At 45.8% G+C, this 27,746-nt stretch overlaps 11 protein-coding genes across 11 annotated transcripts; 3 read left to right on the forward strand and 8 right to left on the reverse strand.

The window, feature by feature from the left end:
• Positions 1 to 2: 2 nt before the first annotated feature.
• Positions 3 to 1,535, reverse strand: AKAW2_21559A (amidohydrolase; the record flags this gene model as incomplete). The annotated part of the gene is made up of 2 exons (XM_041686396.1): positions 3 to 998; positions 1,068 to 1,535. The coding sequence occupies 2 exons, from the start codon at positions 1,533 to 1,535 to the stop codon at positions 3 to 5; spliced, it is 1,464 nt and encodes a 487-aa protein (XP_041540385.1).
• Positions 1,536 to 1,796: 261 nt separating this feature from the next.
• On the forward strand, positions 1,797 to 3,622 carry AKAW2_21560S (uncharacterized protein; the record flags this gene model as incomplete). The annotated part of the gene is made up of 4 exons (XM_041686397.1): positions 1,797 to 1,931; positions 1,977 to 2,656; positions 2,702 to 3,161; positions 3,215 to 3,622. 4 exons carry the CDS (start codon positions 1,797 to 1,799, stop codon positions 3,620 to 3,622), a joined length of 1,683 nt encoding a protein of 560 aa, XP_041540386.1.
• Positions 3,623 to 3,770: 148 nt separating this feature from the next.
• On the reverse strand, positions 3,771 to 4,754 carry AKAW2_21561A (uncharacterized protein; the record flags this gene model as incomplete). The annotated part of the gene is made up of 1 exon (XM_041686398.1): positions 3,771 to 4,754. The coding sequence occupies one exon, from the start codon at positions 4,752 to 4,754 to the stop codon at positions 3,771 to 3,773; it is 984 nt and encodes a 327-aa protein (XP_041540387.1).
• A 226-nt stretch (positions 4,755 to 4,980) lies between these two features.
• On the forward strand, positions 4,981 to 7,103 carry AKAW2_21562S (Zn(II)2Cys6 transcription factor; the record flags this gene model as incomplete). The annotated part of the gene is made up of 3 exons (XM_041686399.1): positions 4,981 to 5,075; positions 5,121 to 6,582; positions 6,636 to 7,103. 3 exons carry the CDS (start codon positions 4,981 to 4,983, stop codon positions 7,101 to 7,103), a joined length of 2,025 nt encoding a protein of 674 aa, XP_041540388.1.
• A 356-nt stretch (positions 7,104 to 7,459) lies between these two features.
• AKAW2_21563A (RTA1 domain-containing protein) lies at positions 7,460 to 8,806 on the reverse strand (the record flags this gene model as incomplete). Its single annotated transcript, XM_041686400.1, has 4 exons — positions 7,460 to 7,834; positions 7,912 to 8,327; positions 8,389 to 8,524; positions 8,588 to 8,806. The coding sequence occupies 4 exons, from the start codon at positions 8,804 to 8,806 to the stop codon at positions 7,460 to 7,462; spliced, it is 1,146 nt and encodes a 381-aa protein (XP_041540389.1).
• A 1,167-nt stretch (positions 8,807 to 9,973) lies between these two features.
• Positions 9,974 to 10,274, reverse strand: AKAW2_21564A (uncharacterized protein; the record flags this gene model as incomplete). Its single annotated transcript, XM_041686402.1, has 2 exons — positions 9,974 to 10,104; positions 10,163 to 10,274. The coding sequence occupies 2 exons, from the start codon at positions 10,272 to 10,274 to the stop codon at positions 9,974 to 9,976; spliced, it is 243 nt and encodes an 80-aa protein (XP_041540390.1).
• A 2,570-nt stretch (positions 10,275 to 12,844) lies between these two features.
• Positions 12,845 to 13,535, reverse strand: AKAW2_21565A (MARVEL domain-containing protein; the record flags this gene model as incomplete). Its single annotated transcript, XM_041686403.1, has 4 exons — positions 12,845 to 12,980; positions 13,031 to 13,156; positions 13,216 to 13,328; positions 13,386 to 13,535. The coding sequence occupies 4 exons, from the start codon at positions 13,533 to 13,535 to the stop codon at positions 12,845 to 12,847; spliced, it is 525 nt and encodes a 174-aa protein (XP_041540391.1).
• A 509-nt stretch (positions 13,536 to 14,044) lies between these two features.
• Positions 14,045 to 14,855, reverse strand: AKAW2_21566A (uncharacterized protein; the record flags this gene model as incomplete). The annotated part of the gene is made up of 2 exons (XM_041686404.1): positions 14,045 to 14,486; positions 14,554 to 14,855. 2 exons carry the CDS (start codon positions 14,853 to 14,855, stop codon positions 14,045 to 14,047), a joined length of 744 nt encoding a protein of 247 aa, XP_041540392.1.
• A 1,030-nt stretch (positions 14,856 to 15,885) lies between these two features.
• AKAW2_21567A (TPR domain protein) lies at positions 15,886 to 18,270 on the reverse strand (the record flags this gene model as incomplete). The annotated part of the gene is made up of 3 exons (XM_041686405.1): positions 15,886 to 16,798; positions 16,852 to 17,550; positions 17,606 to 18,270. 3 exons carry the CDS (start codon positions 18,268 to 18,270, stop codon positions 15,886 to 15,888), a joined length of 2,277 nt encoding a protein of 758 aa, XP_041540393.1.
• A 1,941-nt stretch (positions 18,271 to 20,211) lies between these two features.
• AKAW2_21568A (uncharacterized protein) lies at positions 20,212 to 21,548 on the reverse strand (the record flags this gene model as incomplete). Its single annotated transcript, XM_041686406.1, has 5 exons — positions 20,212 to 20,600; positions 20,654 to 20,718; positions 20,769 to 21,148; positions 21,216 to 21,283; positions 21,353 to 21,548. 5 exons carry the CDS (start codon positions 21,546 to 21,548, stop codon positions 20,212 to 20,214), a joined length of 1,098 nt encoding a protein of 365 aa, XP_041540394.1.
• Positions 21,549 to 22,149: 601 nt separating this feature from the next.
• On the forward strand, positions 22,150 to 23,856 carry AKAW2_21569S (putative isoamyl alcohol oxidase; the record flags this gene model as incomplete). Its single annotated transcript, XM_041686407.1, has 1 exon — positions 22,150 to 23,856. One exon carries the CDS (start codon positions 22,150 to 22,152, stop codon positions 23,854 to 23,856), a length of 1,707 nt encoding a protein of 568 aa, XP_041540395.1.
• Positions 23,857 to 27,746: the final 3,890 nt, after the last annotated feature.

Genomic DNA, 27,746 nt, shown 5'->3' on the forward strand with positions numbered 1-27,746 from the left:
TATCATGATTCCGACCCCATCCTGCTCCTACACCTTGCCCTTACCCCCCGACTGGCCCTCTGCGCCTGCGAAATAATCTCCCCCTCAAGCCCACACACCAACTTCCCACCCAGAACCAAAATCTCCCCATCAACCATAGTCAAATCTACATCCCTCCCCGTACATCCGTGAACCACCGTGGTAACAACACTCGCCCCATCCTCATCCTCCCAATGCCACGGCGCAGCGCCCACCCCTCCCTTGCCATACGGATCCACGATCACCAGATCCGCCTTCTTTCCCACCTCCAAACTCCCAATCTCATCTTCCAGCCCCAGCGCCTTAGCTCCATTAATCGTCGCCATTTCCAGCACCGTCTCCGCCCCGACCACCCTCGCATCGCGACAAACCCCCTTATGTAGAATCGCCGCTAAATGCATCTCCTGGAACATATCGTAGTGATTCGAACACGGCGCGCCATCTGTCCCTAGCCCCACATTAATCCCGTGCTCATACCCCAACATCGATGGTATCGGCGCCACCCCAGATGCTAGTTTCAAATTCGAGCTCGGGTTATGCGCTACCGATGTGTACGTTGCACTTAGAAGTGGTAAATCTGTTTCAAGGTCCAGATTGACCATATGTGCTAGCACGAGGTTGTGAATTTTCCTCTGCTTATCTTGACGGTTAGGGCAGAGTTCCGTATCCCGGATGAATTCCATCGCGCTGCACCCGTATACATCATGGTAGATCTCTCGGTCTTTGGGTGCTTCGGCACAGTGCATGGTTAGTGAGATGCCGTGCGATGCACATGTTTCTCCTAGCTCGCGGTATAATGAAGCTGGTGCGCCCCTGGGAGTTCCAGCCGCGGCCCACACGTGCAGTCGGTTGTTGTGTGTGCCGTGGTGGGCTTCGTGGGCGGAGAGCAGACCGGGAATAGACATGGCGAGGAGGTCCTGGTCGCGTGGGTCGGTGATGGATAGTTGGCGGTTAGTTTCGGGGAACTTGATCAGTTTGCCCTATCACAACAGTGACTTGTTAATATTATTCTTGGAACATAATGGAGTGGAAAGGTTAGGTATCTTTACCAAGCACCCTCTAATCCCCATCTCCCCCACAGCATCACAGACACTCTCCCATCCCGCTCGGTAGGTCACCATTGGGTCTAAGAAACATGTCGTGCCCGTCTTGAGCATCTCTGCGATGGTGAGCCGCGCAGCATGGTAGCCATCTTTGTCTGCGTAGGATGCCTCGAGGGGCCAGATTGCGTCGCAGAGCCAGTTGTGGAGAGGGAGGTCTTCGGCCAGTCCGCGTAGTAGAGACTGTACTAGATGCGCATGGATGTTTATCAGTCCTGGGAGGATGATCTTGCCGGTGCAGTCGATGGTGGTTATGTCTGGAGTGAGAAGGTCGGCGGGGACGGGAGATGCCCCGATAGCGGCGATGCGGGTGTCGCGCACGAGGAGGTACCCATTGCGGATTATGGTACGGTCGGGGTTGATGGTTATGATTGTGGCGTGGGTGAATAGTGTTTCCTTGGGAGGTGTTGAGGTCATCTTGAATGTAAACGATGTTGGAACGGACAGAAGAAGAGTGGAGGGACCTCTTGTAGCTCTGGTGGAGACATTCAACACTGTCGATCACGATAAGCAGCCCTCGGCCGAGGAGCTAGCCATTTGCCGATGTCGATACCTGCATGCATGGCTTATCGTTATCTGATATCACCGTTATCGGGGAGATATAGAAAAATCATACAAGATGAGCTAGATCTGCTGGATCAATTGAAAGGACCGCTATTCTTCTCATCTAGATCCGCTATGGAGTCCAAATCTAGCCCTATCTCCACTGAAGAGTCCCCGTCCCACACAACTGGGGAAGTTCTCCACGCTTCATCAAAGTGGGGATACTGGAAACACTATCTGACTAGTAGAGATGGCTGGATCGGTGATTATGTATGTGCTTGTGAACCATACTGTGGCTCTACTAACGCATTGCAGGACTACATGTACCTGATTACACCCAATATTTACCCTCTTAATAAGCGCTACAAAGGCGCCGAACCACCATTCTATGGCCTCAATGACGAGGTTCCAATCTTACTAACCATCATCCTGGGCCTGCAACATGCCCTAACCATGATCGGTTCGGTGGTTTCTCCTCCTTTGGCCCTCGCAAGTGGTGCCTTCTATCTGAATTCCGTACAATCGCAGTACCTCGTCTCTGCAGCATTCATCACTACCGGCATCGCCACAGCATTGCAGGTAACTCGGGTACACCTCTTCAAATCACCATTATACATTGGCACAGGACTGCTATCCGTAGTCGGTCCCACATTCGATGTCATCGCTGTTGCCATGAACTACGCAGACACCAGGTACAATAACGGCTCATGCCCGACAGACGAGAATGGATCGCGTCTCCCGTGTCCCGAAGCATGGGGTGCTGTGCTAGGTACCTGTTTGTGTACGGTCTGGATACAGATCCTCATGTCCCTAGTACCTCCAAAGGTGCTGAATCGCATCTTCCCCAAGGTAGTCACGGGAAGTCTCCTGCTCCTGGTTGGAGTATACCTTATCTCAAGTGGGATGGAGAACTGGGGTGGGAGCTCAAACTGTGATGGTGGGACTGGGTATTATGCCCTCTGTCCTAATGTGGATGCTCCAAGGCCACTGCCATGGTATTTTCCACCCATCTATTTCATGTAAAATGCTAATAATTCTAGGGGCGATCCCAAATTAATCGGCCTCGGCTTCAGCGTCTTCGCGACCATCATAATTGTCGAGTTCGTTGGCTCCCCACTCATGAAATCCGCCTCTGTCATCCTAGGCCTAGCAGTTGGCTGTGCCATTTCCGGCGCAACAGGCTACTGGTCTCGCGGCGAAATTGAAGCTGCACCCGTGGGAACATTTCTATGGGTACACACCTTCCCGTTGTCCGTTGACGGGGCACTCGTTCTCCCGCTACTTATTATGTTTGTGTGCGAAGCCGTCAGCTGCATGCCGGACATTCTGGCCACGGCGGAGATTTCTCGCGTGGATATCGAAGGACGGGAGTTTCATAGTCGCATTCAGGGTGGAATCTTATGTGATGGACTAGGAAGTCTGATCAGTGCGTTAGGAACTGGACTCCCCATGGTTAGTCAGGCGGGAAATAATGGGGTTATTTCGTTGACTGGATGCGCTGTACGTATTCATCCATGTTCTGTTACCGACGCAGTGTTGACTTATGTATACAGAGCCGACGAGCAGGATGGTGTGCCTCTGCCTTCCTCCTTCTGATGGGCATCTTTGGTAAATTCGGCGCTGTCTTCGGATCCATGCCCCCTTCTGTGCTCGGAGGAATGCAGGTGTTCCTGTATAGCACGATCGTGGTGGCTGGTGCGCGCGTCCTCGGTCTGGTGGATTTCAATCGACGCAATAGGTTTATTCTCACTGCATCATTGGGAATCGGCATGATGGATATTGTCTCCCCGAACTGGTTCAGTTCTGTGTTGGCGTATAGCGGACCGAATGTGCATTTACAGGGGTTTGAGCAGGGGATAAATCTGATTGTTGAGACGCCGTTTATTATTGCTGCGGTGGTGGGTGTGGTGCTGAATCTGGTGTTGAAGGAGGGTGAGAAGGTGGATACGGTGTTGCCTTAGTATGCAGTCACCTTGAAGTACATTACCATTTTATTTATCATGAACGAGTTTGTACAATTACCAATATACCAGCCGAGTTTAATAATCAAACACAATGTAATACATTCTCGATAAAAATTGTAGTTATCTCGATATTTGAAGAAAACAATCAAGCAGCCTGCTCCATCAACTTCAACTTCTCCTGCAATGCCGCAAAATTCCTCTTCATCGCATTCGCGTTAAACTGCTCTCCCGTGACAAGTGGATACTTCTTCTTTGGCCCCTGGATCAGCGCGTCCTTGCACGGCTGATTAAAGTACGCGATACTATATCGATCGCCGAAATAATCGCCTGGCTCGGATGGCGCCTTGACCCGATGGAACGTGGACTTGAACCGATCGTCCGACCACGACATCAACAAGTCCCCAATATTACACACTATATCTCCGGTATGTGCCTCCACTCGTGTCCATTCATCCCCGATACCGAATTCTGTGACCACTTCCCGTCCGGGGCATATTTCCAGTCCGCTCTGGCCTTCCTTCTGAAAGAGGAGGGTCAAGAAATCCCAGTCTGCGTGTGCTCCAGCCCGGTGATAGGTCTTCCCGTCGGATTTGTCTGGTAGAGCGTAGTAATGTAATAATCGCATGGTAGTTTGTTCGTTCGGTCGCGATACATCGTGGCATTTGATGAAGAAGTCATCGGGGAAGCCGAGGCCCCGGGCGAAGCAGATCATCAACCGCTCGGAGACTTCCTGTACGCGGTGCATAAATGCGAGAGATGTGTCTTTAAAGCCAGGAAGATGTGCATCGTCCATCCACAGGTCGGTCATGTTTTCGCCAAACTGCAGCTGGTAGGACTCTTTGGTATCAGGCTGGCCCGTCGAGGGCCGTATCTGGGCTTTCTTCTCCCATCCTACGTTGTTGGCGTTCCACGGCACAGTAGATTTGATGTCGTCCGGGAGAGAGAAGAAGCGCTCTGCAGTGGAGAACATGTTTTCGATTTCGGAGACAGAAATGCCATGATCAACTAGGGTGAAGAAGCCCACGTTCTCGGCGGCGTTGACGAGTTCTGCGGTGATTTCGTCGATGCGCTGGTCGAAGTCGCGCAGCGAGATGCGAGGAACGGGACGATCGACGTATCTTGTTGCCATTTTTTTGAGCTAGATGGAGTTCAATGATGCTATTATGCTAAAATGCTATCATGCTATCATGCTAGAGGGTGTTGATGAGAGCATAGTTATACGAAATGAAGCTAAGAGAGTCAGCTCGGCCGAGCTTATCAGCGGGGAACTGCGATGTCGGCCGTTTCCCCGCCTTATCAATCAGTGACTGGTCCAACCCCAGCCCGGCCGAACAACAAACCACTTTCTCCCCATCATGAGCTCCATCCGTCGACGCCTGGCCTGTGTGGAGTGCACCCGGCGCAAAATTCGCTGTGACAAAGTTGTCCCATGTCGTAATTGCACGAGGAGGTGAGCATCCCCGAATTTGCTCTTGACAGCGGCTGACTCCGACAGAGGCATTACTTGTTCTCGTGCCAGGGGTAGCGACGATGAGGTAGAGAGACTACAAGCTCGTGTCCAGGAGCTTGAATCTGCCCTGAAAGAGGCGACTGATCCACAATTACAACCTAATTCTCGACCCAAATCTGAGATCATCCACAATGCTAGCAATACCCCTGTCTCCGACACGGTGGAGACCCCCGAACGTGAAATGGCGGACGCCGCCACCATCCTCGAGTTCCTCGCATGGGGCCGACGGAAGAACCCGGACTATCACGATATGCTAGCCCGTAAAGATGGTGTTGAGCATCATTCCCCTGGCGACGTAACGGCCGAAGGCAGCGGCGATGACCGGAACCCCGAAGTTTCCTCCGCTCTGGCGTATCTCCAGCTCCTCCTCCCAGACCGTGAGCTCATGCAGCAGCTCGTCTCCTACCATTGCGACTGCGTGCTTTGGTACCATGGCTCCTTTCACGCCCTTCGTCTACAAGACGAACTCGACGACTTCTTCCGCTTCGCCAATGGTCATATCGCCCATCCTCGCGTCGACCTGCAATGGGTCGCTCTTCTCTTCTCTGTCCTTACCGGCGCCCTCGCCTGCGCTCCTCGCATGACTGCTCAGGCATGGGGCTTTTCAGAATGGGAGCAGACCACTCTAGCACAGCGATGGTTCAAAGCCGTCTCGACGTGTCTACACCACGCCGACTTCACCGCCGTCCACTCCCTATATGCCGTCCAGGCCATTGCAACACTAACCATGTCGGCTCATCTCCTCGGCTTCTCTAATAGCCTCTCTGTCCTGCTCGCAGCTGCTACCCGTATTGCCCAAGGCCTGGGACTACACCGTCTCGGCTCGGAACGTGAAACAGAACCCTCGCCGGCCATGATTGATCGCGAAATTGGTCGTCGTGCCTGGTGCCAGCTTTGCATCCAAGACTGGTTCTCCATTCCCTTCTCAGAGAGCTATCTTATCCCACGGACGTGCCTGAATACTGCCCGCCCGCGGAACTGCCGCGATGAGGACATGCTGAAGCTACCTGATGATGACCCAAGTGTCGCGGGATACTCGAGGTTCTTTTACCAAGTCGCAGCGCTTATGCCTTCCTTACAGGATAGCATGGCTGCGTCGAATACCCTGTATACGCGATACGAGAAGGTTTTGGAACACGATCGTAGATTGCGCAGCTTAGCCACACAGGGCCTTCCACTGTACTTGAGGAATGTACCTGTCGAGGAACATCCGGAGTGGCCGAGATATGTCCTCTGGGCTAGACGCAGCTTGGCGATCAGCTCATCGCACAAGATTATCATGATCCATCGGAAGTTCCTTGAGTTAAGCTTCACGAACCCGGTGTTTGCTAGGACGCGTCGTACGTGCGTTGCTGCCGCGCGGACAATCATCAAGGAGCAGAAAGAAGCGATCCATGATGGCGGACCGGTACTTTGGATCCACCAGGCCTTTAGTGTTGCTGCTAGCGTACGCATTTATTTTCCACCCTCACCTACTTCTTCATTGGCTAATAAAAACAGATAATATTATGCCTCGACCTTTTCCACCGCACCACTTCCGACCCAGAGACAACCTACCACCGCCAACTCATCAACGACGGCCTGGAGATCCTCTCGCACAACGAATCGAACATGATCGCCCGACGGGGCGTGCATCTCTTAGAGGCATTGCTAGCGAGAGAGCGCGACCGTAGTAGTCCCAAGCATCTGCCGTCACCAGAGCAGGACGCGGATCGGGACTTGGATCTGGTGGGAGTAATTCGGAGTTTCTGTGAGAAGGGCCGCTGGCAGAGGAGTCGGACGGCTTCACGAGATGGGAGTCAGGGTTGGCCGCCTGTGGATCGGGGGTCGAGTGAGAGGAATGCACAAGCGCAGACTCCGGTGGGGGTTACTTCGCCGACGTTGGAGAGGTTGTCCATGTCGTATGGCTTGGAGTGTGCAGAAAGTTTGGAGGATATCTTGGTGTTGGCAGCGAATTATGCTACTTGATCGAGGATGGTATGAGTGGTAGGGATTGTGATGTTTTCGATCTCGACCTGTGAAAGAATTTTGTACCTGTGAGTGTGGACCACATTCAGGTGACAATTATGATTGATATAGACTGTGAATATTCTGCATTGTGTACATAGATTGTAGAATGATTGATACGTAAACTCCCTTGTTTGATTACCATACTCTATGTCGCTCGATATTCTTATGTCGATAAATTAGTCAAGACATTGTCACCAGCTCAGACACGAGGACTATACTAGTATATCTCAATCATTCTATTGCTACCATAACCACACGCTAAAAGTCAAGTTTAAACCTCTACACAAAACACCCCAGAGAATGCTCAAAACCAACTAAACCCTCCCCTCTACCCCCTCCTGCATAGGAAGAATCTCAAACGTCTCACTCCCCCTCTCCCTTCCCATGTTCCACCACCACCCACTCTGGTATCCCTTCCTCGTCTCCTTCTGCAACCTCTTCGCCTCCTTCCTCTCCCTCTTCGCCTGCTTCTTCTCCATCTTGACCCTCTTCTTTTCCGCCCGACTCACCCTCGGAAACTCCGATTCCGGCCCCTGCAACACCCGCCCCGGATGAACCACGTTCAACAACACCAGCGCAATGAACATCGGCACCGCATCGAAGACATACTCGTATGCTTCGTGCGTGAGTACGGGATTACTCGGGTCCGTGCCTTGTGCGTATTGGCAGAGTCGGAAGATGATTCGGATCTGTTTTCCCAGACCATATTCATTAGTATATAGATGTCCTCCCTGGAACCAGTAAGGTGGATGTGGGTTAGACGTACAGTGATCATCCCCAACGCAGTGTACATCACGTAGAATAGCCACCGCCATGGCATAGGCTTATTCCTACTTGTGGCAATGCCCATGCCTGCCATACCGTCCGGACTCAATATCCCTGCCCGCTCAAGGTGTATGAGTTTTTGATGGAGATGGATGATCAAGCCGGTAAATATCAATATGAATAGTTCCTGTAGTCCGATACCACCCATGTAGATATGCACGCCGAGCATGATTGTGCTGGTCGGTACATCTGTCTGGGTGGTGATGGCTGCGCCGCCGAGTTGCACGAGGAAGGCGAAGATGTCGAGCCAGACGAAGAGTCGGCCGTAGCGGCGGGCTGTGATGCCGGCGAGTTTCTGGTCCGGGATGAAGAAGTAGATGAGTCGGCCGAGGGTCATGTAGAGGAAGGCGTTGATCCCTGTTCGAGGTGGTTGGTAAGTGGGGTATGTTAGGGTTGGGAGGTAAGAGGGGAGAGGTACAGAGAGGAGCGAGCAGGAACATGATCGTATAGACGGTGTCGTAGTTGGAGTTGTTTTGTTGTCGAGTGAGGAGGGCGCGGAATATGAACGCAATTAGTTCCCAGGTTGCGCCCATAATGATGACCCAAGCGTAGCGCTGTAGGTAGTCGTTGGTTAGCACGCGGGGTGGTTGGGGCTTCTGTGAAGGGGTGATGTATACCTTTTTGTACAGGAATGCTTGTACCCCATGACATATGAGGGTTAGGCCGTATAGAACACAGAATAATACTGCCGCAGCTAAAGAGGGAACGTAGAGGAGGATATCGTCACAAGCCTCTGGAGGGAGGTAGCCATTCTTCCCTGGTTTGGGATTGGTGCATGTTTGGGTTGATGCCAAAGCACTGGTGGTAGTAGAGATTGAAGCTGTAGTCGTGCTCATGGTGGCAAGCTAGCGAGACTTGTCACGATATCAAAACTTGATTGAGATGTTTGTTTTCGATGTCTACTATACTGGCCGACTTGCGGCACGATCTAGGTCTATATACACCTCACCCGACATCCAACAGAGCCTCAAAATCAGGCAGACACACAATAGATATAATTAACCAACAATGAACCAGTTTCATCTCTGCAAGACAGACAAATAAGAGCACATCCTGGCCATGATCTCGAGTTCTGGGAATCTGACAGGATGCTTGGCAATCCTTCGAAATATACGAGCAGTGCCAAGAATAGATTATCTTAGGCAGCTACCCGCGCTTTCCCATGACAGGCATAGTGCTGCTCTTGTTTCACGCTCCGACCAATAATATCGTCTGTTGATGGAGTTTCGCCCCATCAAGAAACAGAGGTATGTGAGGCATAACAGCCACCATTGTTTGCTAGATCTCACCATGATCCTGTTACTGTTTAGCTGCCATAAAAATAGTAGTAAAGATCCATCTTCCGTTTTTGTGAGCATTTCCACTATGACAGATGTTGGTCAAGCTGCGAGTACTGCAGGCTAGGATGTAGTCGATGTTGATATATACATGGTCAGCTCAGCACGATATGGACGGCAAGGTATTCCATTATATTCTGTCGTGTTATAATCAAGTAGACAAGAACGCATAGCATTATTATCAGAAATCCACTGGCATCAGATAGAGAAGAAGGGACATTCTGATATATCTCCCAGCCATCCGTCAATATAGCCACCCTAGTGTCAAGACAGTATTTTTCGAGTTCTTGCATAGCATGTACCGCACACTTGTTTTATTCGGATGCCAAACAGACTTGCACCGGATACTACACAGTGTAGAACCTACCAAATACATAAGAGACGCCTCTGGCGCATTTTATCAAGAACAGACTCTTGAGAGAAGTTTATAACTCATGAGATCCACATTGGCAGTGCCGAGTCAACTCTCATTGCATACATGGCAGTGTTTGAGTTAAAAAATAAGACATCGAAACAAACGAAAGCCACCAAGCCTGATAACCGATATGAGACTTCATCCCTCCAAAGTAAGTTTGCCTTCTACTGAACACATCAGCGGCCGCGACCTGAAGCCTTGACAAAAGAAGTACTTGTTTCATATGATCAACTTACCTGTCGACTAATATCTCACCAATTCGGCACACACTTGCCCTGCGCGGCGTCGATGCTCAAATCACATTTCTCCCACACGCAGCATGATCGACAACCCTCCCATGTGCAACAATACTCGCCAGTGTGCGCTCGGCAGTCCTCGCCCTCTACACTCCAGTTAGCTAACACGATCTTGGAGATGAGAAAGAGAAAAACACCCATCACCTTGAGGAGGAATATATAATCTAGCGAGGAATTGGCGGTCGCCTATCGGAACGCGAGCCGCAGTGACCATTGCAATGGCAGTTGTGAATGCGAAAAGACTGACGAACTTCATCTTGGGGATGGATATAGATCAATATAGGAATAGTAGGCAGATATGGGTGAGTAGATTACCGAAGTCTCGATGAAGGAGAAGGATGGATGGGGCCATTGGGGTTTCTTATGTGCGCTTGAAATTGGTAGGGCTGTCTATGCCCGCATTGACGATGAACATGTTTGCTTTTTGACTGGGTGTGTGTGATGCTCAGAGAGCATGATAAGCACTGGACGATCCGTCCTCGGGTATCGTTGAGGATAGCCAATTATCCCCTGAAGGGGCGATTGCCATAACAGGTTAAACGTGCGGGGTTGAAGTGGTTCAAAGTGAAAATTCGTAGGATCTGCCCTTGCATTGCTTATTCCTTAGTTCAATGGTAGCCCGGCCTGCATTCTGGTTTCTTGTTGTGGATGGCTAGCTGACTTCCAGCAAGACCTTGGTCATCATGGCTGTTTGCTTGAGAATCAAGTATATTAGACCGTTAATTGGAAGGAGAATCTTCTTGAGCTATCAAGATATATATTGGTTATCCGTGTCACGTTCATACGTAGTAATATTTGTCAGGTTTGTTGTGGTGGTTTATGCAGATCCCATGGTTTGCGATAACGGAGTAGGAGATACTAATTCTGCTTGACCTATATCTCTAGGGTAATGTGACTAAGGGTTGCATGGAGTCCACACTGGCTAACTGCAGGACGGAGAGCCATTACTGTAACTAGTAATCAACCCCGCTCAAACCTAAGTCCTTGGCCGATGCTAGTAATGTTTATTGATAAACCTGAAGGGCATATTCAAAGGGTTACGGTAGCTTCGGGGATGTCCGTTACCAGACCAACCAATGAGACAATAGAGGTTGCTGTAAAGGTACCGCAAATATCGTGGTACGCATACCCCGCGCAGTGACTCAGTGCTGCGTAGAGGGCGCAGCAACTTAGGAAAAGCAACTCTGAAAAAGCAATGGAGTGGGGTATGGGGAAGAATTTCTTTGGATTCGACGGGAGCGGAGAAACTCATGCTATCGGGGAGGGGACATCAGATGAAGAATTGCGTGATATGCAGGGTGTATTAATGTATTCTAGTTCGAGATAATTCATCACACAATGTTCTGTCTGTATCCCCTCTCACAGTGACCCAGAAGGTTATGAGAATAAACGTGTAATTATCTCTTATGGCAACCATTAGAGATCTGCATTTTCTCTAGCCATGACCTATGCAGGTCTGTCCTTTCCAACAATGAGGCCAAATGATGAGTGCCCAATCCCGATGCCATCTCTAGCCTCACTCATTTGCGGATTGGTACTAATGGATTGACTGGTCTGTATTGACCAGGTGGACTCCCTGTTAGTAGAAAAGCCAATGATTATGGCTGGGTCAGTCGTGGACCGGATGGCTCGGAATAGGACAGAGATTCGGGATCTGAACTGCCATAAGCATTGGAGAACAACAGTGTCCGCTGGGGTTCCTTTTGGGATCTACATCTCCATCCAGACTAGCTCAGTCTCTTATGCGGCTGAGGATATACAATGCATTGGTCTGTACATACCTACTTCCTACTGGTGAGTAAGAACAATTCATTTACAGCTCATTGCCGATCATTACAAAGACTATCCCTTATTGGGCTGGGAAGTAATGCACAGATCACCGTCCCTCGGGATTTTGGGTCAGACGTACGTTGATCACACCGCTGAACAACGTTGCTTTTGTTGGATTTGGTCCATTGCACGAACATCGCAAGGTATAAAAGAAAGGCAATGATGTTTCAAGATCGAATCTCCAACCCTCCTGAATTTTATAATTGACTCCCCGAGGACATCTTGCTGGTATTCTCTTGCCTTGTTTCGAGCCTTGCAATCTATAAGGCCTTAAGATGAGATTCTCCCTCTTTATCGCAATCTCTGCCTTCGCTGGCTATGTTGCTGCAGCAAGTATTCCACTAGAACAGCGAGATGCTTCTTGTACCGCGGAGGGTGAATACTGCTGCACATGGGAAGGCTGTAAAGGCTGTTGCACATACTGTGAACTGAGCATTGATTCCGCTCAAGGATTCTGTGGCTACTATATCTGGTGAGGAAACTTTATCTGGTGAGGAAACTTTTACCCGTCCGAATGATCTGGGTTCTGAAGTATACTAAGGATCTCGAGGTAGAGACTCATCAACGAAGGAGAAACTCAACCGAGTAGTAAAGCGCCGTTGGCTGTGGGGATGGATAACTAAGGGGATGGACGACTCCCAAGGTACTACAAGGACTACACAGTGGAATGTGGGTGTATTTAGAAGTACTCGGGTCTGTGTCTACTTTGCAATGAATTGGGTTTGTTTTTGATCAAATAGATGATGTCTTCTTAAAGCAAATGTCGAGTTACGACTAGCGTGCGATGGGAAACGAGCGTGGCAAAACAGTCGAGGAAGCTGGCAACATATCAGGGAGAGGAAATTGACCGGATCATGAAGTCCAGTGTGTAGCAGACATTGAATATGTGAATGATGTCCCAAAAGACACATATATACTAGTGTTGGAGTTCATGAAGAAGTGGTGTCGAGCAGCGGCAGCACGAAAATTAGCCGATAGGCACTTGTAAAGCACCCCTTAGGTGAGGCCAGCCGCATTGAGGTTTTCGGAAAGGCGTTCTTGATGTAGCCGCTTTTCTGTTCGGGGCACACTGTCGGGCTTCGCCCAGTAGATGTAGGCGGTCTCCAAGAATAGGCCCATGAGAGTAGTGAAACTATAATGAGTCAGTAATGAAGATCGGCAGGGCGTTTTCGAGTCACTTACAATGCAATGAAACTAAATGCCTCGGCAGTATAGCTTCGGGAGCAAGACACTTCTCCAATCCAGCGGTTGACGCGACAGGTCCTCCGGTTGAAGTTCAAAGCGAGCAGGATGAACGAGGTGAGCCATCTATAATTATCAGCATTGACCACTAACCGGCCTAGCTCCAGTAATTGAATACTACTTACAGGTACGATATGATTGCATCGGTGACAAGTAGTGGGATAATGTGCCACTTGGCACGACGTGCTAAGCAGCTGATGCCTACAGCTACAGCTATGACAACCAGACTCGTTGTAGCCTGTACCAAGGTGAGAATAAGACCTTCTCAAAAAAAGTACCTCAACAGACAACTTACAATGACAAGTGAGAAGATAACACTGAGTGTCTTGTTATCCTCTCTCACGGCCCACGCTGTAATTCCCAGGACTATGATCGAGCTGATAGCTTGGATCGTTCGGGCAAACCACCCCACCAGCCCCAGAGGATGGCCAAGGTAATCATGCATGATGGGTGGCTCAATAAGGGAGGTGGTATACGACAGACAAGATATAAAGGTGGATGAGTCGTAAAATGCGCATATGAAGATAGGATTGCCTTCATGTTCCGCTATTCATCCCGGCCCGTATATACGATCCGTCAGAGTCTATGATCTCATCGTTTGTGGGGACCCGACCTCAACCATGGATACAACAAACCGCAAACACTATTGAATGTGCGTATTTATGAGATATAAATGAACAAATTGATACTCTCCAGCAGTGGTTGGCTGATCATGAAATTGTGTAGCTCACCCCACACTATATTCTACGGTACGACCTCCTTGGCAGAAGAAACTCGTCAGGAAATATATGCCCTCGACAGTCGAATCTCACATAAACCAAGTCAATTAATCAGCCTTGATGAACCGGAAGCCACAGTATATAACTAACAAAAGCCAAATAACAGCAGGTTCAACTAGGAAAGGTTAGAGCAGATTGATGTGACATATTGACAAGCAATGCAAGCATCCACCTTTCACGCGGAACTGTCACCACCCCAGGAAGAGAACTGCCTCACTGAATGCGTTACCCCATTCGCATTCTGCTCCCGCGATACAACACGGGAAGTACCGTTGGCTCTCATTGCCCTCCGAAAAGGAGACATTCCGTGCGAAGGCCTTGGTGCATGTGGCTCGATCCAGCCTTTCTTATGATCCACCATCGCGTTCATGACCAGCTCACTCCATACCTGATCGGTAGGGGTGAAAGGACACTCGAAGGTCCATTCCACAAACATATGTGCATTATTTCTCTTCTCAGCTGACGCATTATTTCCTGCTTCCGATTGTATTGAAGGGGTATGCAACGACACCTCGACAGAACCGCCGTAGGCGGTCTTCTGTGCCAGGCGCTCGATATGAATTCTGAGAGCAGTGCAATCCTCATCTAGAAAATGACCTGATTTGTGAAGACTCCAGCTGATAAAAGACATGGGTTCGTCAGTATAAGGCGAGGCAATTGGATCGGTCATCCAAAAGAACTGACCTTCGATCATCTGCATCATCATGGTTTAACCGATCATCACGCCATCCGCCCAATATATCTTCGGGGTCGCTGTTATCGCGGTCAGCGGAGTAGTTCCAACAGCGAGGTTCCACATCATTCTCTGTCAGGAACTTGGCCGATCGTATACCGACTGCTTTCGGGCAGTCGACCCAGATATCAAAATCCATAATATTGTTGTCTTTATTGACATTGTGTGTCCCGAGTATTTGCAGGGATGCTTTAGGTGGCACACTCAACTGCTCCGTCAGAGAAAGGATGGCGTTCCCTGCGGAAAGAGCCATAGTTCCTTTTTCTCGAAGCCTTGGGTTTATAAGGGAGTATGAAAGACTAAAACAGGAAGGTTTCACTCAAATTGGTTCGTGAGGTTGTGTTCCCTCAATGATGAATGATGGATGACAGAGGACGGAGCACGATCTGCGTGTCCTTGTGTCAGCCTTGTGAGCTCCTCGGCTCACGGAAAAGCCCAATTACCTAGCTCATGTCGTGTGCGTTGGCAATGAGTCATCTTGTGTAGCGCAATTAGTAGCGAGTTTCTGATGCCTGTACGATCTGACAGGGTATGTTTCAGCGTGCGAGCGGAGAAGTACACCCGGATCGGTGATCCCTCGGATTACCTAACGATATCACTAGATGTCGTTAGGTATTGGCATTTAACCTGAAGGAAGTCTCGTTGATCACTGACCTCAGGGGGTAAGGTCCTAAGTGATGTTCTAGGGAGATGGGATATAGTATTCCATGTAATTTTAGGCCACGGCCCAAGGCCACTGAGTAAGGATAACTGAATAAGTGGATAAGTGGAGTGCATATAAATCAATACAGTTGTAAATTCCGAGGGTTTAAATGTCACTCAGCTTCTAAGTGCTCATTGATACATATTGTTCCCCCTGCCACAAACCACATAGTAGCATCCGAGAATCTCGCCCAGTTTCTCCATTACCCGCTTCATCCCGGGTCCGATTTCTATGATGTTTCGGGTTTTGATGAAGCCTGGTGTTGACCGATGTAAACTTCATGATTTGATTGCCTTTTCGGTAATTACGAGAGTGTGGAGTCGAGTGTGCGACAAAGATGTACCCTGGCTCGACACCAAAGCTTTTACGATCTATCGATATGTTTATGTAGTGGACTAACGCCAAATTTAGCCGAAGTAACATCTGTACAGGGGGCCATCAACTGTCAAATGTCGATTCAATGAAAATCATATTCAACCCCATGGTTAAGCTAAGGCGATGGCAAAAGCAATTGTACGAAAGCGTTATGAAGAAATGGCCCGGAAAATACCAACTGTAACAGGAGCATACTCTTCTGGACTCAACTACTGTGCACGACCATTCCATCGACTCGGCCGCAGTACCGATTATAGGTATCCCCAAATGTCTCATCCTCACCAATGCAGATTTTGTACGTCATCCTAGCGTAGTATTCAGCGTGGTCAGCAAGCTCAGGTGCCACCTCGCCATACGTGCAGCAAAGGATCATCCAACACCGAACAAGGACGTCCATTGCCAGTCCCCATCGTGTGACGCGCAACTGCCTACCTTTTTTATACGGAATTTGCCAGCCTTCGATCACGTAGCCGAGGGATTGCAGCGTTCTGATAGCATATCCAATAGCTTTCCGCCAACGACCGTGGGTGGCATGCACCTCTGCCAAAAACAACCCTGTTTTACAGATCCCAAGACGGGGCACTTCCAAGGGTGATCGCCGATACGTTTGCTCAATCATAGCAATGGCAGCTTCTGTCATGTTAATTGCAGCAGTCTGCTCCTGGAGACTGAATGAGGATTTGTAGGCGTTTGCTATGTAATTCATGGACGAGTCCGAAGCAGCCATGAGTTCTCGTCGCTTCGCCAAACCAGCTTCCCCTGTTTTGCGCACATCATGACAAATTGCGCAGTCACACTGGAATCCCCAATATTTCTGGTATACGTTCTCTGCAGTACCGTCATCCACGGGTGTTCGATACCAGAATTTGAGCTCTGTGTTTGCGGGAAGATCCTGTGTAGCGCGGAGTACCATCATATCTCCGATGAATGCACGGTATGTATTCGGATAACAGCAGTGATTTACGTAAGATGCGAGACGCCAGATTCCACTGGAATCAAAGCGTTCATTATCAGTATCAAGATCCCCGTTGTCGGCATTAATCCTGCATATGTGTGCTGTACGTGAGGTGACCGAGCAGCCGAAACCATTGAGTGACATTACTCGCTCAGCCAGATAACTGGAAATGTCAGTATATTCCATGTTGCCCGCGCCTTGGAAAGTGAGACTTACGTATCAACGACGGGTGAACCGTCGACCTCAGAGACACCCACAGACATATATGAGCCATGGTATAGATCATTAAATGTCGGAATTAACGATGGGTTGTTGTGCAGCTTTCGTACGATGAGACTATTCAGTTCGGCTTGGGTACCTACTTTCATACTGTCTGTATCGGCGTACACCAATATCGAAACGTTGGTCATATCACCCTCTTCATGGAAAGCATACGCAAAGGCTTTTTCACAAAGAAGTAGGTCACCGGCACGGACCGCCTGTGTTGTGAACAAACCACGTCCATGGGTAGAGGGCCTCACCTCAACAGGGCCGACATACGTTGCGTGGTCCAAATGTGGGGGTTTAAGTTTTGTTGCCTCATCCTGCATTTCTTTGAATGGATACTTGCCAGTCTGCTGCTCTGCCAGTCGCGCTGCAGCACGCGCAAACTCGCTCTTAGCGGTGGCGTTGTCTGGATAGGCCTTGCACAGGTCTACGTAAACATCACAGCACTCTTGAAATCTCTGAAGATAGTAAAGGGCTTGGGCTTTACGGAACAGTGCTTTCTCAGCAGATCTATCATTGAATAGAATGCGTTCAACATCACGCAGAGCCGCGTCGAACTGATGGGTTTTGAGGAATGCCTGAGCACGGTTGAGCCTTATGGTAAGTTCTTCTTTTGCAGTAGTGGAACGATTTAGAGCTTTGGAATAACTGCATATCAGTTAGCGTTACTTTTCAGTAATATCAAGGTCATGTTAACAGGTACCAGTTTATAGCAAGTCGAAAGTCCTTATCGTTGTAGAAGTCATTTCCCATTGTTTTCCAAGAGTTGGCAGAACGATCAACTTCTGACTCGTCTCTCCAGATTGAGGGCACCATAGAATCATCCTCAAGGATGAACCTGATATCAGATAGGTGGTCGACTCGCAACCCACAGTCTCCATCGCCCATTACTTTAAGATATGGCTCTTTTATAAGCATGATTGTTCCATCAACGAGCCGCCCATCGGTGATGAGGTCCCTATCCTGGTTATACAGTTGCAAGGCAAGAACGTCTCCTTCCTCATCTTCCACCACGGTCACGATTCCTGTCTTCCTAAACGCAGGGGTAACTGCTCTCAAGAGGATGTAGGAGCCACGATGATGAGTCTCGATGGTAAGATCCTTGATGGGGATCTTCTTCAATTCTCCCAAAGCCGCAATGGAAGGTGGGTATGCAGGAGGGACAAAAGAGGTGCGAATTGCATTCTTGTCCACCGGTGTGGTAGTCTCCGCCAAGTAGCGATGAATAAACTGGTTTATTATCTCCTCGCGGGACTTTGTCAGTTCGACTGGCTGGCCCCTGCGAGATTGGGCATCTTTTAGGATTTGCCTCTGATCCTCCAGGTATTGCATGTATTTAGGAACGCGTGAGGCGTCATGACATTCCATCTTGTTGGTCGGTTTAGGTCAAGGTATGAGGTCGGTGTGACTTGTTACGCGATGACTGAATATGTGGATGAACGAGGATTTGAATGAGAGCGAGCGTGAAAAGGAGAAGAGAAGGAGGAATATCTCATTTAGTAGAGGTGAGAAGGAACTCGGGATGACAGTGAAAGCAAACGAGTGGTGAATGCAAACGAACGAGCGCAGCCGGAACTTGCCGTGCTTTCATGCTTCACCAGATGAATCGCTTTTCCTACTTTGCAATGGCATTGCTGACAGTTACAGATTGAAACATCACTGAACACACAGATAGTCACTAAGGCATCCTTCACTATAGCCATATATCTCATTACTAGTTATTCGGATGTATGAATGGCATCACATGCATTATTGCTATGATGGAACTTGGCGACTTGTTAAATGAGGTAACACTGAACCAGCGGCTACATCCATTATGTAGGGAGGCCTAACATACTAGCAGCAAAGTAACTGCGTACCTATTCGAACGATAATGATAGCCAAAAACTGTGGCTGTAGCCACCTCTCATCTTGTACCTGTTCTTTTCTCCTTTCTACTGACCTGATCGACTCGAAAAAACCGACCAGAGACTGTCCAAGATCGAACAACCAACAGCGGAACATGGCAGTACAGTGCACTAATCATACCCCTGCTACGCCGTCCCATTCGACACCAAACTCCATCCCAGCAGAACTTAAGCTGCAAAAGTAATCGGACAGGCACATCAGAGAGTAAAACTGACTCATGTATCAACAATCCAATCTCCATAAATTCTACATTATAAGTGATGGATACGGATAACCCCCTGCCGATCCCACGCTAATTTCACCGCATCTTCCGTGTGTAAAAATTATGAGCGTATTAGGATCGTCGGGTCTGGGTCACTCTCCCCATTCTGATCTCCATTTACCAATACTTTCAAGCCAGACTAAATCTTTTCGACAGCCGTTGTCCCCTAAATCTCTCCGCAAGCTAAGATAGTCAGTAACAGTGATCATTCCCAGACTGGGTGTTGAATAACGGCGGATCTGCTTATCAGATATGATATGATGTGCAGTGCTGTGGATCCCTCAAGCCATAGAATATACTACTTTGTAGGCTATAATTGTTAATCAATATAGTATGTCATGGCCTCTTCGAGTCATGTTAACAATAGGATGCCGTGGTGTCTGAGCTGCAAATTATGAGTAGACTAGTTTGGAGTTAGCACTTCGGGCTGAAATTGCCTTTATTAAAATGTAGAGTAAGTCTCCCCGCTCGGGAATTCCTCCCGATCCATGGTTTTAGATATATAGGCCTCATCAACGTATTTCCGGCAAATAATTTTCCCTGTCTCCAGATCTCCGGAATTGGGGGATTGCGGAAATGCAGGGTGCTGATTCTAGGGTTTCGCGCGGATCGGCCGGTGCGAACATGTCCAGGGATTTGGGGAGTCTCGGTTTCACCCCCGTGGGAGGATGGAATTTTCGGGATCCACTTTGGTTTTGCATACTAAACACACAAAATATGTGACAAAGTGTCACTTTACTATTACTGTAATCGTAGTGAGAGCTGCATCAGTGCAATAGCTGTGAAATATTATGTGAATTAGGCTTAATCTATCGATCTATATCTATTTCGTCAGACTTCGTAGACGTTTATGCCGATGGCGTTGCTTATCGCATCTCTTTCAATAATGCGTCGCAAATGAGCAGTAGGCCCCTTCATCTCAATTGTTATCGAAGAGATGTCTGGCCGGAGCCAAGTGCTCGAGCACCATACCCCCGACCTTGCATGGAACACGCATGCGATGTCCCTCGTCTCTAATGAGTGCAGCATGCGGGGGTCGGGGTGCGGGCTGATCCCTTCGTCCAGCCGCGTTCAGTAGCACTTCATAAGCTGCTGCACTGCTGTAGGCCCAGTACCGACTATCACCCTGGCAGTACCTTTCACCGTGGCCATACGTGTTCGGCGGAGACATCTGTCGAATTTCCGGTACGCGGGCGGTCGATATCCTGGTCGATTCGGGTGGTTACCGCGATGCCCTGCAGCTCAACGTCGGAACTCCTTCGACTCTCATCGGCAGCGATATGAGCGTTCTTGGAGGCCATGGAGCTCAACGGATCGTTGATCTGGCGAAATCCATCGTTGTTGTGGGTGGTGCCGTTGGGAAAGTATAGCTTCGTGCCGGATGACGGGTGGGAACGGGCTTTGGAGACTCCGCTTCGCACTTTGCCGAGGAAGCCCTGAATCAGAGGCTTCATGAGAGGCAGACAGCCACAAATGATAGCTACATCGAGTTCGAGACAAGTCCAGACAGATTCTTTGGCACTCGAGGCTGAGTTTAGTTAGTCGAGAACGCCAACAGTGTTCCACGGGGAGGTAACTCACAAGCCAGGTCGGTGGTGACGAAGTTACGGAACTCAATCAGACGCATTAGACTGAATATACAGACCCTGTTCAGTTGTTAGTACCGGAGTCGCAGGCACGCCACAGAATAACATACAGTCCACCCAGGGAGAACACGAGCGTCACGGCAATTTTCTGACGAAAGGTGATCTGTAGCCCCCAAACGATAGGTGTGGGTAGACACAGCACAATGACATCCTCAACCAAAGAAATCGATCCCATCGCCTGGAAGAAGGCTCGCTGACCGCTCATGCAATGCCCGTTAAGATCCTTGTCGTAGTAGTATTGAACTGGAGTGCACTGAAATATATTGACCAGCAGCGCCGTGACGGCCCAACAGGCAATAAAGCCAATCAGGATATTCGAGATAATTGCATACGCGCGCACCGTTCCCAGTAGACGCTTCAGGAACACGACGATCGATATCTTCACAAACGCAGCGGACGGCGCCCAAAACTTCTGAATCATCCATGAACCCTGTATCAAATTCGTGCATATGTTAGTGGGTGCCATCGCCAACCAAGTGCGCCCATTAAGAACATACAAATTGAATACGTTGCCGTTCGTTGGCCGGCAGAGAGCTAACTGGTAAACCCACGCCATTGAATGCGGCTATATGTGTAGCACGAATCAGTATTCACTCGGTCGGCCAGCCATGCATGAAAAGTGCGAGCAACTCACTGTCCACAACAAAGGCGGTTGCGCAGTAGGAAAGAATCAAGCCCACGCCCATCAACCAGTCCTCTACTTTCAGGCCGGCGGTGGTGAAGCGCCGCGAATATAGTCGCAGGACATACGAAACGGTGGCCAGGGCAGCACCAATGATTGGTACGATGGTCAGGACATTCTTCCAGTACCGATTCTCTTCGTAAGTCATCCTGCACGGCCGGCGATACGAGTCAGCGATGCAGGGAGCAGCGACCAGGCGGGTCAGGCGATTCCATATAAGTCTCCCATTTCAGGGAGGGGGGAAGAGAGGGGACTTGTGGTCTTTTGTGGTTCTGTGCAAGAAGGATCCGATTTAATGAACCCTAAACCCTAATAATAAACTAAACGGGGACCTGCGTCAAGATTCCACCCCTTGAACATTTATGATTGGTGGCACTACATAGTTTATACCAACCATAATGGAGCAAAGGGTCCACTTACACCTCCATGCAGCTTCCTTGGGTTTTCCTTCACAGCTACGGTCCCGGTTGCGGCGTATGTCGCCCAACTGCCGCATCTCGCACTCTCCAGCTACCAAGCAATTTCTCCTCCACAACCCACAACCTTTGCCCACCCAGTATTCAATAGCTTTGAATCGTATGAATCGTATGAGACACACTGAATTGGTCCGTTCATTCCGTTTTTCCCGAAGGTAAGAAAAATTCTCCTGAACGTTGGCCCCGACCGTTCATTCAAATGGTCGCGATCGTCGCTGTTTCCCCGTTCCCTTCCGCCGAGTTTGTCTCACAGTCGCGTGGCAGCCCTGAAGAATGACGCCTTCGCCTTCCAAGACCTCGTTGGCCCTTCTGGCCGTCCAATTTTTTGGACTGGGCTCCGCTTGTGGTTGCTCATGTACTCTGGATAGCCTCAACACTACCCTCCAGGGTCGTGTGCAGCCCTTGACTCCTTTCTCCCTCCCTTGCTTCTCCAACTACAACGGCCAGTCCGTCGCCCCCAACGATGCCGCCTGTGCCAACATTCAGGACAACTACACCGACCCTTACCTCCGCACTAACTCTCCCAATGGTTACATGAACAACCAGGATGAGATGTGCTCGTCCAACCCCGAGGATCAATGTCTGCTCGATAGCAGCGACCCCACCGATCCTCTGGCTTTTGTCAACCAGACCTGCCGTCAGGGTAACATGCCCTCCTACTACATTGAGGTCAAGGATGACTCCGATGTCCGCCACGCTCTGCACTTCTCCAACTGCTCTGGCACCCGTCTGTCCATCAAGAACAGTGGTCATGACTACCTGACCCGCAGCAGCGGCAAGGGCACCTTGGCCCTGTGGACTCGCAAGCTGCAGAACCTCAGCTACAGCCCCGCCTTTGTCCCCGATGGCTGCCAGGCCTCCTACAACGCCATCACTGCCGGTGCTGGTGTTAACTTCGATGAAGCCTACGAGTTCGCTCACCAGAACAACGTCACTATCCTCGGTGGTTACTCCCCCACCGTCGGTCTCTCTGGCGGTTGGGTCATGAACGGTGGCCACTCGGTCCTCTCCCCCGTCTATGGTCTTGGTGTCGACCGTGTCGTCCAGTTCAAGGTTGTCACCCCGGATGGCGAGCTGCGCATCGCCAACGAGTGCCAGAACCAGGACCTCTTCTGGGCCCTGCGTGGTGGCGGTGGTGGTACCTTTGGTGTTGTCCTCGAGAGCACTCACCGCGTCGAGCCCACCGTCAGCTTCGTCGCCGCCATCATCAAGTTCACCAGCAACTCCACCAACGTCCTCCCCTTCATGGACATCGTTGTCAACAACACCCTGAAGTGGGCCAAGGAAGGCTGGGGTGGTCACGTCACTGGTGATACCCTCGTCAACGTCTCCCCCCTGCTCTCTGTCGCTGAAGCCAATGCCTCCATGGCCGAGGTTGCCGCCTACGCCAAGGCTCAGGGTGGTTCCGCCGTCATCGAGGCCTTCTCTTCCTGGTACGACTTCTACGAGAAGTACGTCACCTCCAGCTCCGTCAGTGTTGGTGTCACCCACTTCGCTGGCAGTCGCCTGGTCCCTACCGACGTCTTCGAGACCGCCGAGGGACGCTCCAACCTGATGAACTTCTTCGAGCTCATCCTCGCCAACGGCCAGACCCCTTACATCCCCGTCGTCGCCCCTGTCCTGTACAACTACACTGAGGGCTCCACCAGTGCTTCCCCTGCCTGGCGCAAGTCTGTCTGGGAGCTGGGTTCCGGCAGCAGCTGGGCCTGGAACAGCACCCTGCAGACCCGTGAGCAGAAGATTGCCACGCTGCAGAACATGACCGCTACCCTGGAGCGCATCACCCCCGGCAGTGGTGCTTACAGCAACGAGGCCAACGCCTTCACTGTCGACTGGCAGGAGGCCTGGTGGGGAGACAACTATGAGAAGCTCCTCTCCATCAAGAAAAAGTATGACCCTACCGGTCTGCTGAGCTGCTGGAAGTGTGTCGGCTGGGAGGATTCCCAGGCCAACAGCACTTGCTTTGCTGCTTTTTCTTGAGCCACTGACTATTAGTCCGGTCGGTCTTAAGTTGTAAATATCTTCAACCCCACTGATAGTGGGAAGACGCGATAGATTTCGTTCTTGTTCAACGACTTGATTTGTATATTATGTCAAGCATTAGATGACTGTATACGTTTTAATGATTGAAGACATTCACATTTTTCCAATAGATAATTCTATCTTGCATAGTGTCCAGGTTTACCGGGGTCCTTCGTACATTTTTTGTAGTCATACCGAATGCGACAAGCACTTCCTCTTGTGTTCTCCACTTCACCGCTGGTTTCGGCGTATACTACCTTTTTTTCTTCCCAATGAAACCGAATACACAGAAAGCATTAATAAGAGGCTTCCAAATGGTTCATGTATCTTACCTGAAACTGAGCCAGCAAAGGTAAAACGCAAATGTACGATATAGGTGGTTGTCAGTGGTTTGAAGCTCATGGGTCGGATGGGGATCACGGAATATATTTTTGCATCCACTTGGAACGGCACATCGAGGGGGGGTGTGGGGGGGTTTCTACCACATTCACTTTAAGTGGTTAGTACACAAAGTATACTGCAAACAAGGGCCTACAGGCGCTGCGCTCCGCGCAGTGTCCTCTTCTAGATTTATAATCATTCTTAATCACGTGAATTCTTTTAAAGATTCCTATGATATGAACACTTGTCAGACTGAATTAGTTAATTAACTAATAAACTTTATTATTCAACTAAATCTAGCTAGTTAATTAACTGTTATACTCATATAACTAAAAAATATAAAAAAAAAATAAATATAACTATTACTTTTCTCTAAAAAATCTATATTATATATAAAATAGTATTACAGCTGAGCCTTATATTCCTGCTTACTGCTGCTGTAGTAATAACTATATTAATAATAGAAAGAAATATAAGATATATAATATTTTATTATATTAAACTAATTAAGGCTATTTACAGTATTTAAAAACTGACTAATAAATTAAGAGTACTATTTCTTTTTTTTATTTTTAAAAGTAATCTCTGCAGGAATAATATCAGTATTCTTATATTTTTTTATCTTAGATAATTCTATAAATACTAGAAATATTTTAATAATTTCTGATATTTTTTTCTTATCTCTCAAGTCCTGCGTCTGAAGTAAAATTATATAAAATTAATTAAGAATTACTTCTGAATTTATAGACTTTACTATTACTGACAGGACATAAATAAAAAAAAATTAATATTAATTTTAATATAAAATATTAAGTTAAAGTAGTATCCTTATCTTCAGTAGATACTGTAGATAAAGAATTAGATAATATTATTATATTATTTAAAAATAAATTATTATTAGTTTTATCAGATAAAAACTCAGAAAATAACTTATTTTTAAATAAAATAATATTTTTATCTTTGATAATAAATCCTTGGTTTAAATTAAAATAATTATTATTAAATCTATAATTAACAGAAGAGGATATCAATTTTTATATAATATATTTATTTAAAATTTTTTAGAAGAAAGGATTCTTACTGGTATAAAATATAGTATTATTAAAAAAATAAATATTCTGCGAATTCTTGAAAATAGAATTTAACTAGTTAGAAATATTACTGGAAGCAGTAATATATATAGAAATAAAATATATTATAAGATTATTATTAATGCAGGTATATTTAACTAAGATTAATAAAGATTAATTATAATAATAAAATTTAATATAAGATTTAAAAATATTAGTACAGGTTTTATAAGCTATACAAGTATATATATTAAAAAAAAATAATACTGCTAGAGATAATAACAGAAATTAATTTAAGAACTATTAATAATAGAAAATTTAATTAGAATATATAAATTAAAGAAGATTAATACTGAGTATTATTAAAAAAATTAATAATTAAATTATTTATATGAATAGATAGTTTAATCCTAGCAGGAGAGTATTTATTTAGTATATATTTAATAAAAAAATATAGTAAAAATTAAAATCTAGAAATATTATAATACTATCTAGAAGTCTATAATAAATATATATTATAATAATAAATATATGATATTCTGAATTATTATAGATATAGTATATTATTAAGCTAATAAAAATAATATAGAAATTAATTAATTTAATACTAGTAGCCCTGTAATCAGAGTTTTATAAATTATTAAATAAAATATATAAGTTATTAACAGCTAGACTTAAAATAGAATTATTATATTTATTATATTTAATATAAAAATAACCAGCAGCTTTAATAAAAGCATCCTCAGAAAATATAGTATATATAAGATTATAAAAATCTATTATAACAGATATTTCTTTTTAATAAATAATTCTAATATAATTAAAGTCAAGATAATAGTCCAGAATATCTTAAAAAATCTGAGTAATAATACAGATATCAGGATTTATTTATATAATTAATAGAGAGCTGGTAATAAAATAAACAATTTATATTTATTAATTATTAAATAATATAATAAAAGAGAAAATAATAATTAATTTAATAATAACTTAAAATAAGCAGATAGTAATATAGAAAAAAAATAAAATAATTAAAAAAAAATTATATACTTTAAAATATCTAAAAATACTATATTTTAAATATAGGACTATTCTAATACTAGATTATAAATTATTCTAGAACTAAGTAATACTAATAGATATTTTATATTAGTTATATAAGAAAAGATTATATATAATTAATTATAAAAAAAGATTAAAATCTACAGGTCTATTCTAATATAATTTAATAATTAATTCTGAGTTTTATTAATTATTATTATAAAGATAAACTGTACTGGAAACTATTAATAAATTAATTTAAATAAAAAATTAGTCTCTCTGTTCTTAAGATTAGTTTTATATAAAAGATAAATTTATTTATTAAAATCTTTATTATTAAATTATATCTCTAGATATAATTATTTAATATAAAAAAAATTATTTAGAATTTATTATACAGCCCCCATAATAAAGTTATATTATAAAAAAATATTAATAAAATATTAAACTTTAATTATAAAATTAATAATAATAAGTTACTGCTGTTAAGCTGTTACATAAATTCTTTAGTAATTTCTTGATATATAATATTATTAATATTATATAAATTATTTTTATAAATAATAATAATATTGTCAGGCAGTTAATTAAGAAAATAATTATTAAATTCTTATATAATATTATTACAGGAAGTCAAGATAGTATATTTAATAAAATATTTTAAATTATAATAGAGTATATATTCAGATATATATAATTTTTAAAATTATTTAATTAATCATATATAGTCACTGCTAGAGAAAAAAGAATTTATTTATTTATATTAATCTAGTTTAGTATGCCAAGCTATTTAATAAAAATATAATCAAAAACTTTTTTTATATATCTGAATATCAGCATTATACTATAAATATATATTTTTAATAAGATAAAATTATTTAATAGATCTCTAAATAATTATATTATATATAGCAGTATTAATAACCTCTTATTCTATATTAAAAAAATAATAAATAGAATTTATTAAAAGTTATTATTAAATACTACTAGTAATCTTTTAAATGGATTTCTAGTATTACAGATATTTTATAATATTTAGTTAATTATATTAAATATATTTATATAAATTATCAGGATCTTATTCCAGATAAATAAATTAATATAATACAGTAATTTATTAAGATTTAACCCCTATGAGACACTACAAGTAGAGTTTAAATAAATAGAAATAAGAATTTTAAAATATTTATAAATTATTTAATCTTCAGGCAGTAGAATAAAAGCAATTCTAGTTAAGATAATATAAAAAATAATCTTATTTTATAACTGAAGCTAATTATAAATAATTTAATAAATAAATATTTTTCTAGTTCTGCCAGGACTATTAAGGAAGAATTAACAGGTCTTAAATAAGAT

This window comes from Aspergillus luchuensis, chromosome 2 (assembly GCF_016861625.1).
Source record: "Aspergillus luchuensis IFO 4308 DNA, chromosome 2, nearly complete sequence".
Lineage (NCBI taxonomy): Eukaryota > Fungi > Ascomycota > Eurotiomycetes > Eurotiales > Aspergillaceae > Aspergillus > Aspergillus luchuensis.